The 18,181-nt window shown below is 36.7% G+C and overlaps 2 protein-coding genes and 1 long non-coding RNA gene across 4 annotated transcripts; 1 reads left to right on the top strand and 2 right to left on the bottom strand.

Moving 5' to 3' along the window:
- On the top strand, positions 7,920-9,042 carry LOC104725691. Its single transcript, XR_757960.2, has 3 exons — positions 7,920-8,255; positions 8,361-8,506; positions 8,683-9,042. It is a non-coding gene; the product is annotated as an uncharacterized LOC104725691 (long non-coding RNA).
- On the bottom strand, positions 12,997-15,335 carry LOC104725690. Its single transcript, XM_010444389.1, has 7 exons — positions 15,023-15,335; positions 14,887-14,918; positions 14,661-14,758; positions 14,468-14,550; positions 13,993-14,070; positions 13,766-13,864; positions 12,997-13,552 (listed from the first exon to the last, which is right to left on the bottom strand). The coding sequence occupies exons 1-7, from the start codon at positions 15,107-15,109 to the stop codon at positions 13,292-13,294; spliced, it is 738 nt and encodes a 245-aa protein (XP_010442691.1). The 5' UTR covers positions 15,110-15,335; the 3' UTR covers positions 12,997-13,291.
- LOC104725689 (probable fructokinase-7) lies at positions 15,604-17,848 on the bottom strand. Of its 2 annotated transcripts, none has more exons than XM_010444387.2 (7): positions 17,659-17,848; positions 17,154-17,359; positions 16,839-17,051; positions 16,559-16,756; positions 16,319-16,459; positions 16,075-16,230; positions 15,604-15,987 (listed from the first exon to the last, which is right to left on the bottom strand). In XM_010444387.2, the coding sequence occupies exons 1-7, from the start codon at positions 17,678-17,680 to the stop codon at positions 15,844-15,846; spliced, it is 1,080 nt and encodes a 359-aa protein (XP_010442689.1). In that variant the 5' UTR covers positions 17,681-17,848; the 3' UTR covers positions 15,604-15,843. The 2 variants fall into 2 exon arrangements, with proteins under 2 accessions (XP_010442689.1, XP_010442690.1); XM_010444388.2 differs by having other exon boundaries at positions 16,114-16,230.

The raw sequence follows: 18,181 nt of genomic DNA, 5'->3' as shown, positions 1-18,181 counted from the left end.
AAAAAAAGAAGCATATTCTATCTTTATTCCATTGTATTTGTAACATTCGCAAACTAAATTGTGAGATTTTGAGAGGGAGTGTCGATCGACACGAAGGTGAGTGTTGATCAACACCACCAATTTCTGGTTCGACCGGTTGCTTTAAATCGTTGATTTGGTTTCAGTGAAACCTTAAAACCATGTTATTTAAGCGGAAAGGCGACCTAGGTCATGAGGATTAGTGTTGTTTGTCGTTCCAGAGAGAAAATAGAGAGAAGAAGAAGTTCATTTGAGTGTTCTTGAGATTTCTATCTATTCTTGGTGAGATTTGTCTCTATGGATGGAGATCTGAAATTGGGGAGGTGTTAGAAGCTTGATAGGGGTGTGCTTTCATCAATTGTTGGTCAGAATCTTCTGCTAGAAAGGTGAGTGCATGACCATGGCTGATCTAAGGATAAAATTTCGTTGTTTTGCTTGTTTTATGTTTGTTTGTGGTTGTTTTTGAAACAATCCGACCCTTTTTTTATTAATAATAATATCAATATATAATTAAGCATTCCATACTACTTAGTTAAACCCAACCAAACCACAATTCATCATTAAACCAACAACAACCAATATGCATAGCGGAAACATACCAATAATACAAAAACAACATATCATCAATACAATAATATTCCTAGCTGTTATATCTAACAACCTAGCATAACTCTATCCAAGGTTCCAACCTCAATATCATAACCATAACACCATAACCGAGACCCTAGATCATCCTCCTCCTCATCGCCATGATTCCACGCTACATATCTGCACACCAAAAACAACAATTGAGATGCGTAAGTATATCACAAATACATAGTGAGGTAATCCTTCCATCTACTAGGCTATACGCAAAAGGAATTGAGATTCCAATGTTAAGCTATCAACCAACAATCACACAAACCAGGGAAACAAGTATCATCTGCTCGCTGGAAGGGAGGTGTCGACCGACACAGGCTATTGGTGTCGACCGACACTACCCCACAGTGTCGATCGATACTGCTCCTTAGTGTCGACCGACAACCACCTGGTGTCGATCGATAGTGACTTCGCAGACACGTTCTGCTCAACGCCGATCATCGAATCTCCGACTCTAACCACCTCCAATTCGTCCCAAAACTCGCCCAAAGGCCACATGAAACTAAAGGAACCCTATAGCATCCAAAACAAACAAGAAAAAACACCACAACAATACAAAACAATAAAAAACCACAACAACACAAAACAAGCAAAACAAAAGATATCTCATGCTTAGATCAGCCACGATCATACACTCACCTCTTTTGCAGGAAGTTTCTGACCCAAACTGACGCCTACACACTCATAGCAAGCTTCCAACTCACTCCTAGCTTCAGATCTCTCAAGAACAGCCAGCAATCTTCCCCAAAAATCACCAACTCTCAAGCGCGTCCTCCTTTCTCTTCTTTTTTCTCTCAAACGACAACAAAACAAGTTTTCTAAACCGTCAAATCGACCCTCTCCTTTTAATACGTTGGTTAGGGACTCTAATTGAACCAAAACCAAACCAAATCGATAGTTTAAATCAATCTGGTCAAACCATAATTTATTGGTGTCAATCGACACTCCCCCTGGTGTCGATCAATACCCACCCCCATATCACATTATTTGGTTCACGGATGTTATAATTTTCCCCCACCAACAAGAATTCGTCCTCGAATCCCGCAACACCGTCCATCCACCAAAGACCTCTGTGTAACCGTCACCATGAGCGGCACATCTTCTGACCAGACTGAACACCACTAACCAAGGCTTTCCGTGTTACTGTGGAAACAGTCCACACCGCGGATGTTACAATTTTNATGCGTAAGTATATCACAAATACATAGTGAGGTAATCCTTCCATCTACTGGGCTATACGCAAAAGCAATTGAGATTCCAATGTTAAGCTATCAACCAACAATCACACAAACCAANCCCCCGACCAGCATAAACCTGACCCTCCCGGTCAACACACAGAAACCCCAAAATTTCACCCCCATCAACCCCAAGATCTGCATCCGATCACAACAGGAAATCTGAGATTGAACTCCCAAAAATCTCCTAAATCCGCACTCGATCGCAACAGGAAATTCGAGGTTTAAACCCCCATTAATCTCCTAAATCCGCATCTGGTCATACTGCTTATCTCCACGTCCTTGACATTTTTGCCCCCAACTCACCTGCTCTTAAGTCGCAACCTTCAAGCCATACCGATCTTACTCTCAGATCTCCCTTATTCGAGTAATACCGTCTCACCCTCAGGTCGTCACTCTCGGGATCTCGGTACCAGGATAACCCCCATCTCCTCAGGAGAACCCCCATCTCTTATGTCACCCTCAGGATCACATTCTTTCGAGCTATCGGTATCTAGGGAACCCTTCGTCCGATAACCCCCATCTCTTCATGAGTTGTTCAGGACCCCCTCCCCCGTCCCTATAGCAAACGGTCATAACGTGTATAAGCATTTCTCTAACCGGGACCACCCCCGCGATCCGAGTACAATGTTGCAATGTCCTACCAACACCATATTCTCCCCTATAATATCACCACTCTCATGGCCACCCCCAGGCCTCCCCCCAAAACGTCTCAAACACTTCGGTTCTCACACATACCCTTTCCAAAAATAGACAAGTTCTAACTATTCATAAAATTTCTATATTTAGAAACTTTCTATTTATGACAACTTTCTTTTTATAGAACCCTCGAGCGATTTCCTTTTCCACGAGATCCACAAAACACAAATCCCAAAGAACTCCATTTTTACTAAAACCTCAAATGCAATGATCGTTTACAACTCGAAACAAAAATACATAAACGAAAAAAAGAGAACCAAAAGCTAAAACTAAACTCCGGGTTGGGCACCTAGTCCTCCCTTCGGCTGCGTCACAACCTATCCAATCTGCCTCCACTTAGGACAAAAAGGCCTGATATGCCCCTCCTCCCCTTAATGATAACACAAACGACGATACTCCTGCGGATCACCTTTCTTGGGACAGTCTACCAACCTGTGATCCCTGCCTCCACATCCGAAACACCCTCGCCCACCTTGCCGCATACCTGATGTGTCTTCCGACATCCTCTTTTGTCCCTACGCCGCCTTGCTCCCTTTAACAGGAACGATGTTCTCTGGCGTGTCCTCTGTTCGAACTGTTGGGCTAACCACTACGATCTGATCCCTTAGGTCTTCCTCGATCTCAGCTGCGGTCTCCACTAGCTCCGCCCTCGTGGCGTAACTCCTCCCTTTGCAGTGGACCCTCAAGTCCTCAAGAAGGGCCCTCATAAACCTCCTGATCTAAGCCTTCTCTGACTCCATCGCCCGACCACCATACATCAGAAGCCGGCTGAACTCCATGTCCAACTCCCCAAAGATAACTGTAGGAACTGTACCTCTAAACGGTCTTGTGCCTCACGGGAAAAGTACTTGCGGTTAAACTCCTCCACGAAATTAACCCAGATCATCTCCCCCTTCACCCTCCTAGCAGCCACTGATCTCCACCACAAGTGAGCATCACCAATCAGGTTGTAGACCCCTATGTCCACCCAAAACTCCTGAGGACATCTGAGAGATTGGACGTTATGTTCCACTCTCGCCATCCACGCATCTGTAGGGGTAGGGTCAAAACCACCTGAAAACTACTCAGTACCGATGTTGCCCATCTCCCTTATCATAATGGCATAACGAGAATAAGCTTCCACCGCTGCAGCCACAGGCTACTGCAATCCCGCCGCCCCTGGCGGTACTACCTGAGCCTGAGTCGTTACAACTCACGGTAACAGCTCTAACAGCTGTGTCAACAAGCCCGACAGGTCAACACCTCCTCCAGGGGCTCCACCCGCTAGGACTCCCGTACCCAAAACCGGAACCCTAGCATCACCGACCACTCTTGCACCGACACCGCCCACACCGACCCCGTCAGCACCTACGGTTCTATCTGTACCTCCACCGGCCACACTCATGGACCCCTCCTGGAAGCCCTTCGAATCGCCAACACCCTCAGCTGTCACACTCTGCCCCTACCACGACCTCGTTCACGTCCACGACCACGTCCATGTCCACGACCTCGACCATCAACAACACCCTCTCTAACCATCTGCACTACCAGAGCAGAAGGCTAAACACAAAAATAAACCACAAATACAACACATATCTTACCGTGGAATCTCATTGAAGTCTCGAAAAGGATGATACTAGGACTCCATACCACAAACAAATTGACTAACTACTCATAACCAATTCTGTCTCACAACATTATGCATCCAGCAACAGAAAAATAATTTAACCAATTAAATTCCTAAACCGCTCAAATCCATCCACTTAACCATCATAGAACCGTAAGGGTTCTGATACCAAACTGAAACAACCCGATCCGTTTTAAAAAAATAGAAAAACAATAATACCAATATATAGTTAAGCTTTCTATACTACTAAATTAAACTCAACCAAACCACAACTCATTATTAAACCAGCAACAACCAATATGCACAGCGGAAACATACCAACAATACAAAACCAAAATGTCATCAATACAATAATATTCCTAACTGTTCTATCCAACAACCTAGAATAACTCTATCCTTGGTTCTAACCTCAATATCATAACCATAACACCATAACCGAAACCCTAGATCATCCTCCTCCTCATCTCCATGATTCCACGCTACATACCTGCACACCACAAACAATAATTGAGATGCGTAAGTATTATCACAAATACTTAGTGAGACAATCCTTCCATCTACTGGGCTATACACACAAGCAACTGAGATTCCAATGTTAAGCTATCAACAAACAAACACACAAACCATGGAAACAAGTATCATCTGCTCGCTGGAAGGGAGGTGTAGACTGACACCAGCCCAGTGTCGACTGACACCAGCCCAGTGTCGACCCACACCAGTCCAGTGGTGTCGACCGACACTAACCCACAGTGTCGATCGATACTGCTCTTTGGTGTCGATCGAGAGTGACTCCGCAGACATGTTCTGCTCAACGCCGATCATCGAATCTCTAACTCTAACCACCTCCAATGCGTCCCAAAACTCGCCCAAAGGCCACAAAAAACAAAAGGAACCCTATATCATCCAACGCAAACAAGAAAACACCACAACAACAAAAAACAAGCAATACACAAGAGATCTCATGGCTTAGATTACCCATGGTCATGCACTCACCTCTTCTGCAGGAAGTTTCTGACCCAAACTGCCGCCTACACACTCCTAGCAAGCTTCCAACTCACTCCTAGCTTCAGATCTCTCAAGAACAGCCAGCAATCTTCCCCAAAAATCACCAACTCTCAAGTGCTTCCTCTTTTCTCTCTTTTCCTCTCTCAAACGGTGACAAAACAAGTTTTCTAAACCCTCAAGTCAACCCTCTCCTTTTAATATGTTGGTTAGGGATTCTAATTGAACCAAACTAAACCAAATCGACAATTTATAACAATCTAGTCGAACAAGAATTTACTGGTGTCGATCGACACTCCCCCTAGTGTCGATCAACATTCTCCCTGGTGTCGATCGACACTCCCCCTAGTGTCGATGGATACCCACCTCCAAATCACATTACTTAGTTCGCGGTAGCATGGACCACAAGATGGCTAGCTGTCCCCAGAGGAGTGCTACGACGGCAGCTTATACGGTGGTTTATTTGTGCTACCATTGTAGGGAGCCTGGGCACATCAAGCCTTAGTGTCCCAAGTTGCAGCATATGGTGGTAGCAGCGGTGCAGCATGGAGTGCAGTCGCGAGTGCATCCGATTGCACGGATCAAGTAGGCGCCATTGGTGTACAAAAATGTGGAGACTGGAAGAACCATTACCCCTGGTTCGGGTTTAGACATATAAAACCTGTTTGGGTTTTTTATACTATCGGGTCGGGTTCAGGTAATTCGGGTATACCCGAACTCAACAAACTATGAACAAAAAAAAAACTAATTTTTATTTTTTTATAAATTTTAGAAAACTTGTATATATATAAATATTTAACATTTCACTTTATGACAAATAAACTAAGATGGCAAAATGGTTGAAGATACACCCTTAAATTCTCAAGGTACTGTGTTCAAATTCCTCTAAATACATATTTTTACATTTAATTCGGATTATTTTGGGTGGGTATTCGGTTTCGGATATTACCCGAACCCGATCAGATATCCGAACTTCAGAGGTACTGAACCCGATCAGGTATTACACACTACCCGAACCCGACCAGAACCCCCTACTTTGGGTCGGGTTCGGGTTTTGGGTTCAGGGTAATATGCACAGGGCTAACTGGGATGATCATAGGTATAATTTCTGAGACTAAGACTTAGTGGTTTTCAGTAGTTCAGATTTTATGAATTGCCTATGATAAAGTGTTTGGGTTGTTAGCACATGAAGTTTATGTAGGGACCTTATTGGTGGACGGGTTTAGGTCCCACGTCATGTTTGATTCTGGAGCAACGCATTACTTCATTTCCCTGGAGTGCACGGAGAGTGCCAACATCAGAAGAGATACTGGAGAGCGAGCGCGGAGTTGTCTGAGTTGCGGGAGACAAGTTTCTGAGAGTCCTTGGACGGGCAAGGGGAGTGGATATTCAGATTGCATGAGAGTCCAGGCCAGCGGATGTGATTATCAGACCTGTGCAGTTGTATGATGTTATCCTTGGGATGGATTGGTTGCATCGTCACAGGGTTCATTTGGATTATCATCGGGGTAGAGAGTTTGAGCATCCAGAAGAGAAGTTGGTATTTGAGGGAGTAAGACCGAATTCAAGGAGTCTCGTGATCTCAACCATGTAGACCGGGAAGATGATTGAGAAAGGACATGAGGCTTATCTAGTTACAATCTCGATGCTGGAGTTAGTGGGGCAGTCTACGATTAGCGGTATTCAGGTTGTTGAAGAGTTTGAGGATGTGTTCCAGTCGTTGCAGGGGTTACCACCATCTTGGACTGATCCATTCACGATTGAGCTGGAATTCGGGACTACGCCGTTATCCAAGGCGCCTTACAGGATGGCTCCAGCAGAGCTGAAGAAGCAATTGGTGTCCTAGAGTGTCATCGTGGGGAGCGCCGGTGTTGTTCGTTAAGAAGAAGGACGAGAGTTTTTGCTTGTGCATTGATTGTTGGGGTCTGAAGCGGGTCACTGTGAAGAACAAGTACCCTTTTCCCAGGATTGATGAGAATTTGAGGGGTTATATTGGGTTCTCCAAGATTAACTTGATGTCGGGTTATCAACAGATCTTGATAGATAAGGTAGAGATGAGGAAGATGGCTTTCAGGATAAGTATGGGCATTATGAATTTGTGGTGATGCCTTTCGGGTTGACTAACGCACCATCAGCGTTGATGAAATTGAACAGCGTGTTCCAGGAGTTTTTGGATGTGTCTATCATCATTTTCATGGACGATATCGTGTTTCCTTGGTTTATGTTGGAATGATTTATTGGTTTAGGTTCTATGGAATTATTATTGGTTTATTAGTTATTAGATAATTGCGGGTTGATGTTATTGGTTTATTGATGTTTATTTTCGTTGTTATGTTTTATCGGGGTTAGAATGTTAGTGAATATGGGATCACTAGTTTAATATTGATTAAAAAAAATAGATTAGGTCATTTAAGTATTAACTAAATTTTTGACTTTTACGGCTATTTCCTACACAGATTTGCATCAAATATTCAATCATAAACAATCATTCAATCATAACGATTAAGCAATCTTCAAATATCTTCTAATCTCCCTTAAAACTATAGTATCATTCATTTTACTTTAAAATTATAATAAAAAAAATACTTAAATGGTTGATCGTATCTAAGATATTGTACTTTCTTTCTAAGTTTTTCAATAAACAATCAACATAATACTCTAATTATCTAAGTTCTCTATAAATATAGAGTAACATTAGCTATCTTAACTCATCAAGAAATCAACTTACCTCATAAACTTACTTCATAATAATAATAAAAATCTTCTTTCCATAGCAATTAGTAGTGGCTCAATCCGTGACATTCCTCAATGATGTAAAGCCGTACAAGACGTGTGGTGTGTGCAAGTGAAGGTCCTCCATACATGAAAGACGGTGATGTTAAGGGAATATACATCTTCTTATAATAATAATCTCACCTGTTTAAATTTCTACATCATATAGAAATACTCACATAAACTTTCTTTCACAGGGTACAAAAATCCATGCTTTCTTTAAAAAAGAGCATCTAAAACATTTTGAAAATGTTATTTTCTAAGGACAATGGAGAATGCTGCTGGTGAGATTGTTGTTTGTTTGTTTCGTCAGATTTACTCCCTTTACACAATAGATATCTATTTTCCGTTTTCAAAATTTGATAATTATCACCTTTTGTTTTGAAAAGGTGTAAGCTTCATGTGAAAGGTACGGATGGAACTGGTCAGATGATATTGATGCTTTTCGACAATATGGCTTAAGAGATTGTTGGCTCCCCTGTAAACAATCTTCTACATGAGGATCGTTTAAGCTTTCAACGGGTCATTTGATGAGGTTATTCTTTAAAACTCTTTAAAACTGAAAATCCATGTTTTAGTTGTTGCTTTATAAACTTTTTAAGGTAGATTTTTTTTTTTTGTTTGGTGTTGATATATTTGTTTACTCTTGCTTTATCACGGTTATCTAATGAATAATTTAGTTTTATCTAAAATTTCAAAGTTTATCTACAGAAATAGAGAGAGAGAGAGAGATACATAGAGGAAGAGAAGATATACAGAAAGATTCCCTCTTCTTCCATTGAGAGATAAAGCTTTGTCATCAGTCTAATTCGTTGTCAAGAATAACCGACCGTGAAAGATTCTTCGGATCCACCAGCAATATAGAGATCTTTTTTTTAGCGAACGATGTTTTTTCAGGCTACAAGAGCCCCACAAAGGGGAGAATAAAATGAAACTTCACAGAAAGGCCCCTCTTATTTAAAAGTTTCGTTATATTCACCCCTATATTTTACTATTTTTAGAATTACACAAATCTCCTTTAATAAACGTTGTGGAAAGTGGAAACTTATAATTTAATAGCTTAGGAGAAGCCTTAATTGATTCATACTAATTTAATTGTCAAGTTAATTAACAGAAATTTTTGAAGTTGAGTTTTCGTTTGTGGGTTTAATTTTTAAAGTTGAACTAAAATTTTATGTGAATCAATTAACTGGGTTAAACTAAAATTAAAATTTTAAAGATTCGTGTGAATCAATTAACTGGGTTTAATTTTAAAGATTCGTGTGAATCAAATAACTGGGTTTAATTTTTTCCATAATTAAATTAACTGTGAATCTATGAATCAATTAACTGGGTTTAATTTTAAAATCTTAAAATTTTAAAATTATATTTTTAAAGTTGAGTTTGAGTTACAATGTATTATGATTGACTTACAATTTTGAGTTATATCCATTGTAAAATTGTTAACTCAAAACATTATTCCGTGGAAATTTTCATGAGTTAAGATGTGGTAAGTTGAGTTATTTATTTTATTTTAATAAAAAAACAAAAATTCGATTATATAATACAAAAATTTATTCTTTTTGTTTTTATTTAATTCATATATCAATAAAAATAATTTTTACTGTTTTTCTTTTATTTAATAACCTTTGTAATTAGTTATTTTATATTTTCCTAAATTATTATTTTTATTATCATTTGAAATGAAAAAAAGGCATAGACCTAAATATGATAAGATTGTAAATATTATAGCATGTAGTTAATTTTTTAATTTGCAATGTAACAAAAAAGTTTAGTTAACTTTGTATATATTAAAATTATTTTATTATTTATATATTTTTATCTATTTTATTTATAATTTTGTGAAATATATTCATTAATATTTTTAATAAGGGAGATTCTCAAAAATAGCACCAAAATAAGTTTTTTTCCAAACTTAGCACAATATCTCTAAAATTCCAAAAACAGCACCAATTAATCATTCAAAATTAAATCATAAATTCAAAATACTAAACCCTACCCCTCAAAACTATATCCTAAATGTGAAGTTGAGAACCCAAACCTAAAAAAAAAGTCTAAAAATTAATTTTAAATATTTTAATGTGTTAAATAGTGTTATTTTTGGATATTTTTGGATTGTATGCTATAGTTGTCCATAAAACTTGTTTTTGTGCTATTTTAGGGTATTTCACTTTTAATAAATATAATCGAATAATACATACTGCAACATCTACCACAAAAATGTCACCATTCAATAATTTTGATAAGATTACTAAATCATATTTTTATAGCGATCAATTACATCAAACTGCTGTTTTTACCACATAATTTTTACTGCAAATTACATGGAATTATAATATTCTCTACAACTCAACTTCAATAAATCATGTTACCAATCAAAGCTTTCATTTTCTTTCTCGTTAATAACTTTTTCCATTATTTAATTTTAATTTTAATTATGGTTTGGATCATTATTGTTTTATTCTCTTTAGTTTTCGTTTCTTTAATCTTATCCTCTTTATTTATTTGTTTCTTTATAAATTTCTTAATTAGTTACCCTCACAAATTTTGATAATTGCAATATTTCAGTTTCCAAAAATTCCAAAAATTTACATTAAACCGGATCCTTAATTTATGGTAACAAACTTTAAAAAATTAAAGATATTTTAAAATTTACCTGATTATTCCTTTTCATCCGCAATCTCACTTTTTAATTATTAAAAAAAAATTACTCTTTTTTAAACGAATATACGGAATCTCCATAAAACTCAAAAAATTTATTTACTGTAAAAAATCGGCGAAAAAATCTCTACCTTTGTAAACAAGCATTTAAATTGTAAATTAAAGAAAAATCAAATCTTTTGTGGATATAACCATAAATCTACATTACTCTTCCAAACCATACGTTTTACCAAATTTTACAAACATATAATCTTAACAATATACAGAAAACAGGTTTTTTTCTTTGTCATAAAAAAAAAACATGTCTTCTATAAAAATCATTTAAATTTTGCGAAAAGCATTGACAATGTAATTTTGAATGTTTTGGATAAATTCACCAAAACAAAAAAGACCCCTTTTCTGTTTGATGGTATAAGATTAACTGATGGTAGCAGTTTTTAACATGGTTTTGTTTTTCAAAATCCATTAATTTATCCAATCAAGATTATAGAAATAGAAAAGGCAGTTTCACTACAAAATAAGCAAAGGTTAAGAGATAATACCACTGATATCAAAAATATTTTAATATATCTAGCTATTCAATAATAATTTGCCTTTAATTTTGAAATTAATATTAACAAAAAAATTCACATTTAATGAGATTTTCTCATATTTAGTAGTTAAAGAAAGAAAACATTAATCTGTATTAAAACACAATTAAAATCTTACAACTTTTTTCTCCGTATATTATGGGAATCAAAGATATTACTATTTTTCAACCCTTAGAGCATCACCATTGGTGATACTCTATAAATAGGGTTCTGACATTTTGTTTATTAGTATTTTAATATAACGGGAATTAATTGGAGACCAGTTTTAGTGTTATTTTATTAAATTAATAATAAAATAAAAATATATAGTATTAAAAATATGTATCATTCTGTTTATGTTAAAATAAAAATATCAAATAAAATATAAAACCATAGTTTTGTCTTTAAAATTACGTTAAACACAGAAAACGTAATTTTAAAAGAAAATTCATGATTTTCATTAAAAGTTTGTACATTAGTTATTATAAAACATCATAAACTCTTAATTTAAATGTCTAAATAACAAAAAAATACATATTTAATATATATTTGGCTCTAAAAATAATCATTATATACAAAATTAATCGAAAAATAATCAAATTAGATGGATTATAATCAAATTATAGAAATATAATTGGATAATCGATGCTAGGCGGGAATTAGTCATTAATCGAGGCGGAGAGGGTGGGTCTAGTGATTTTGCGGAGCGTAATCGGTTCTAGGCGGAGATTTTTAAAATAGGGCTCCTAATTAGATTGTGAAAAATATTTTAATTAGTTTTTAAAATATACACATATAAATTTTCCAGCTGATGAAAAATATTTTGCTCGTGTTGTAGCCCGGAATACTACTAGTATATATATAAGTAAAGACAGAAAAGAAAGACATTAAACAGCATATATGCTTATGGGATCATAAGGAGGGGGTAGTTAGAGAAAAGATCAGACATTATAAATGTAACCATTACTGCATATTGAATTATTATGATGCTAAGACAACACTAGGGCATTCAAGGCGAAAATGACACTTTTGAGATTTCATAATTACGAGAAAAAAAAAAGAAAAAGAAAAAAAAAATCTTGTTGATACTACTACTACTACATATTTTGAAGACTCCCAAAAATTCAGGATATCTGGTCCCAAATCTATTAACAATTGTATTAAAATAATATATTATATAATCTTACAACTGAAAGTATTTGAAAATTTGATTTTTACGAAAAGAAATTAGAACATAAAGTTAAATGCATTTAAAAAGAATATCCAACCTTTTCATAAATAAAACTTTAAATGTATTTTTGAGGTATCTTATAGTACAATATATGTTGTAAATTATACATGAAAAGGTTGCTACACCTTATCCCCGAATATGATATATACAAATTACACAAATCCAAATCCAGAAAATCTATATATCCTATTTTCGAACCACAATAGATAAAATCTCGGATCCGAATATTTTGGTTCCAAGCATATACATTCAACATTTTACTACAAAACAAAAACTTGTTAATACAACCAAATTTCAAGTGACGTCAAAAACTGGATCCCACTTGTGGACTACCCTGACACAGATCGGTCACAGGTTCACTTGTTTCTATAATTCATTATTTTGATTGACACACACACAGAGCAGAGAAGAGAAAAAGCATTTAAAGAAGATTCACTGTTACTCTTTTGACCTTTCATTTTTACAAAACTCCTTTATCTACTACCACCATCAGTTTCAGTTAAAATTCAGGAGATCCCATTCAAAATCGAATATGTAGACATACGAAGCTTGTCCTCCACACAATTACTACCAATCATGGCAACATCTTATACAATATAAAACTCTTAACCGTTCTCAGATCGTTACATCAACCCAGTTGTACAAAATTAGAGACCTAAACTCAAGAAACGATCAATGAAAAACCCAAGTATGATTGAATGGTTTTTCATTCCATCAACACAAGTATATTTGAAAAGCTGTTTCTGTGGATAGGTCTATCAATATTATCAGATGAATGTAACGTACCTGGTAAGCAATATATGACATGTAATTCTGACTGGAAAAGGCGGCTTTCGAATGTATTATAGATATATGTATCTTAAGTTCTACCATCGACATCGAATCCAGCACCTGTCCAACCTCCTCTCCCTTTGTTCATGATTCCAATTCCTCTTCCCCTTCCTTGATTCTGTGGTTTCTTTTTCGATTTTGATTCTCCTTCCGCTGTCGCTGGCCTCTGTCCATGTTCTTTACCGCCTTCCTCCTTCCCCTGGTTATTTTCTGGTTTTTCCGGGTGAGTCTGATTACCACTGGGTGCTGGTGAGCTGTCTACTACAGATTTAGTCTCTGGTTCTTGGACCTATATATGGAACACAATCAGAAATATATATAACATCTTTCAAGTATCCACAGATTGCCAAGCAAATAGATTTGTTTCCTCATGTAACAGTTGCAAAGTATCTACTGTGGTTAGCAAAATACTGATGCAGTTATTATCTGGTGTCTCTACAATTAGACTAAGTTGTGTTACTAGAAACAAACTGAATGTTAACTAGAAGGAGAGATTATTTACTTGCTGAACAGAAGTAGATGATCTATTTGGATTCAGCGCTTCTAGTCTTCTTTTCAATTCCTCAAGTCTGGCGTACTGCGTATTGCTGCTTTCTTGTACCTGCATTTACAATTTACAAAAGATAGTGATTCGAATGTTTCTCAATAGAGAAGAAATTAATTCTCATTATCCGTTTTTCAGAAAATATATATATATATATATATATATATATATATATATATATTTACCAGACGGTTTAAATCTTCACAAAGACTCTGTTTTGCTGCTTCTTCATCCTTCACAACTTTTGATGCTGCTTCAAATGCCTAAAAAGAGAAAGAGGTTAAATTAACAATCTCTAGACCTCAAAGGCAGGGTTAAACAATCTGAATTAGAGTTGAATTCCTATATATCAAAGCATGACATGAAACAGGATACTCCAGCATTGGCAAGTAAAAAGCAACAGCGTAGAAGAACTTCTTGGAAAGGAAACTTAAGCAAAAGTTCATCTACTCAGCTATCTTTAATAGTATAATTATGAGACCATGATATCTGAAATGTCCATTGATATGACTTATTCTGCTAACTGGGGCAAAAACAGGCAATAGAAAATGCTCACATCAACCGATAACTAACTCTACGTGCAATGTGAGAAGTCAGAAAAAAAAACATGACAGGAGAAAACGCTGAGCTACATAAATCAAGAAAGAGAGAGAGATAAACCTTTCGTGCTTCTTCTTCTTTCAACTTAGCAACATGGATCTTTTCAGTTGCGATTTCAATTTTCTTTCTCAAGTGTTCCATTGCTTTGAGTTTTGACAATAAAAAAGAAAACAAGAAATCTAAATCAACAAGACTGTTCCATCTAACAAAACAATGTCATCACATTGATGAAAAAGCAATGAACTAGCCAAACCTGCTTTCTTAGGTCCAGCAGTGAGTTTCATTTCCATAGTAAGGTTTCCAAATTCCCTTTCTACATCCCTAATCTTTGTATAGTTCTCCTCAATGTATCTACCAAAACGATGAAACATCATAGATACTCAATTATCATCCTTCTTCCCAACAAACGAAACAACGACATTCACATTTCCTAAAGCATCAAACAAAATCCCAGAATCAGAAACAAAACAAGTACTTACTTCCTCAACTGAACTTGCTCTTCCGCGATTATCTGATTCAGAACAAAAAAAAATTCATCAAATCGCGTTCAGTACAAAGCGAATCACACGAAGATACATACATCAATCAAATCGAGAGAGTAATTTTGTACCGTACCTTCTCTGTGTAAGCAATAACAGGAGCTTCTCTTGCAAGACCATCAGGTCCGATCTCAGCCTTGAGTTTTGGATCCGAAGCCATCATCTATTATCTCTCTTCCCTTCTTCTTCTCCCAAACTTTCAAAAAATCAAATGCTCCGATTTCGTTTTCTTCTTCTTCTTCCTCGATTTCAAAAACTCACATTACGAGTTGACGTGATTCGCGTGTAGTTCCCAACTCCCTCCTCACTCTGGTTTTGGATCGAAGGGAAGTGATGGAGAACGTGAGAATCGTCCCCCTGATTTTTGACGGCGAAAACGAAAAAGTTTAAAGTTCGTTAAATTTTCACTATAGACTTAACGTTCCTTTCTCAACGCCGTTAATATTGTGAAATGTCGGTTAAACCCATTTCCCAATTAAGTTTGACTTCAAAAAGGTATCACGTGCTACTCACGTTGAGGAGGAATCTGTGGGGAAACTCCTCGTAAACCGTAAACCGGTTATTTTTTACTAACAATTAAATTAATGGTTCACGAGACCTGTCGGTTTGCGTCAAAGAGTGTGTGTGTCGTTCTTGATTCATAAAAACGGCAAGCAGTTTACAAAATGAGAAATATTTGTTGTTCCTTGTAAGTTGTATGTAGAGTCTTGAAGAACCTAACTTAAACATAAAACCAAACCACCCCAATACTAAAACTCCGGGAGATCAACAAACTAAAAGAACATACACACACACAACATTTATGAGTTCCTACAAACTGGGGAAAAAAACAAAGAAAAAACACAGTAAAAGGTAATGAATTGATACACTCAAAAGAGAGAGACTTGTGGAAGCATTTTAGGAGCGAGGAGCAGAAGAAGAAGATAGAAGGTTTTGAACAGCATCCATGCTAGGCATAGCTGGAATCGCTCCTCTCTCTGTTACTGTAATGGCTCCACAAGCGTTTGCGAATAGAAGTGCCTCTCTTAGTTTCTTCTCATCCTGCAAAGTTACACGTAGTTTAACCTCAATGGTTCAGATTCAGTCTAGTTTAACAGCCACAGAAGGTGAGTAAGTAAGTAAAAGTACCTTGAGAAGAGTGAGATCAGAAGGTGAGTAAGTAAGTACCTTGAGAATAGTGAGATCAGAAGCTAAGCTGTTCAACAGACCGCTCACGAATGCATCTCCTGCACCGGTTGTATCAACAGGCTTCACTTTTACTCCACCAACTCTACCTTTAAACTCCTACAAGAAAATATACAGCTCTACAAGAATAAGTAATCTGATATCGATGATATAGAAGAAAAAGCATCAGAAAAAAAGAGAAGCAAACCTGAGTGTAGTATCTACAGCCATTAGGTCCTTCTGAAACAACGAGAAGCTTGAGACTGGGATGAAAGAGCTTTTGCAACACCACATCATCATCATAAGGATCATCTCCACCAGTCAGGAATGTGATCTCGTCCTCACTAATCTGAGAAACCCTTAGACAAAGCTTGTGTCAATTCAAGTACTAGGGATAATGATCTGATCTTTCACCTTAATTTCAAATTAAAAAAGATCATACATATACCTTTATAACATCTGCCAAGTTCCAAATACTCATGATCTCTTTCCTTGCAGCGTCTTCTGATGGCCACAACGGCAATCTCAAATTCGGATCATAAGACAAGAGACTCCCTGAAGCTTTAGCGATTTTCATAGCTGCAAGCTGAGTGGAACGGCAAGGCTCCTCAATCAAACTGATAGAACCGTAATGAAAGATCTTGGCCTGTAATCAAAAAAAAACAACCAGTGGACTTAAGTCTCTCATCTTGGCCTGTGGTTCAAAGTAACTAAAAGATCTAATCTACCTTTTTGATGAGGTTCTTGTCAAGCTCAGATTCCAAGAGAAGCATATCAGCACTAGGGTGCCTGAAGAACAAAAACTCCCTCTCTCCATCAGCTCTTAACGTGACAAAGGCGAGAGCTGTCCTTGCATTGTGATCAAATCTCATTCCAGAGTTGTCGACATTGTTCAGCCTTAGAATATCAGCTAACATTCTTCCAAACTCATCATCACCAACCTAAATATTTTCCAAACAAGATCAAAAACTAAGATTGGTCCCAAAAACAAGATCCCTATGACTGAAGAACAAACTATTATCTGAGTCGAAAAATCTCAAGACCTTTCCAATGAAAGCAGAAGAGCCACCAAGTCTAGAGACACCAACAGCTACATTAGCAGGAGCTCCTCCAGGAGCTTTCTTGAAAGCTGGTGCTTCAGCCAGTGAAACACCTCCCACCGTTGGAACAAAATCAATCAGCATCTCACCGAAACAAACCACAAGAGTTTCTGAATCTCTTGTATCAATCGTTAGATTCTTGAGATTCCCTATCACCAGAAGACAAGACATGCAAATCAAAAATTCGAATTTAAAACAACTTAAAAAAAAGTTCCTTGCTTTTTGTCAATCAAACGATATAACACAAGATGAACAGAGAGAGAGAGAGAGAGATCTATAGAACAAAAACCCAAGAAGATATATGATCAAAGAACAAAGCTTTAAGGCATAAACAATAAAACCCAGATACTTAATCCCATGAAAACGAAAAACCCAATTCGAATCCAGCTCGATAAAGATCACTCGACAGCGTCAGATCAAGAACAAAAGAAAGATTTCGAAAACGAACCTGAGATGGCGTTCTCACCCATTTTTTCGATACAAGGAGAGAGATCTTCAGATTCGAAAAAGACTAAACGGAAGGAAACAGAGAGGGGATCTACGAAGGAACAGAGAGAGAACGAGCGAGAAGAGAGAAGAAAGATTTGAAAATTTGTGTGCTTTTGTTTTTTTTCTGTTTTGGTAATTGTTAGTAGAGATGAAGAGGCGAAGTTGGTTATGTACTAGTAAGGTTTCATGATGACGTCATCAAATATCTATGAATCGACAAACAAATAAATCAAAAAATATATTAACGTTAACAATTTGATGTCACAAAGAAAAAAAAAAATAAATAATTGTCAAAATCTTTTGCAACGTGTTCACCAAGTGAAACTTAAATAAAACCTTCCCTAAAATATTACTTTTTTGGGTAAACAGTGTATTTTTTTTTTATGTTTTGAAAATCGTAGCTTAATTCATTCACAGATTCAGTGTAATACTAATATAAGCTATAGTATTTTTATATATGATGAAAAAATTGCGTGCTTAAT

The sequence above is a fragment of the Camelina sativa genome, chromosome 11 (genome assembly GCF_000633955.1).
Source record: "Camelina sativa cultivar DH55 chromosome 11, Cs, whole genome shotgun sequence".
NCBI lineage: Eukaryota > Viridiplantae > Streptophyta > Magnoliopsida > Brassicales > Brassicaceae > Camelina > Camelina sativa.
Note: the sequence above shows the minus strand (reverse complement) of the source record. Positions and strands in the feature narration are given on the sequence as shown.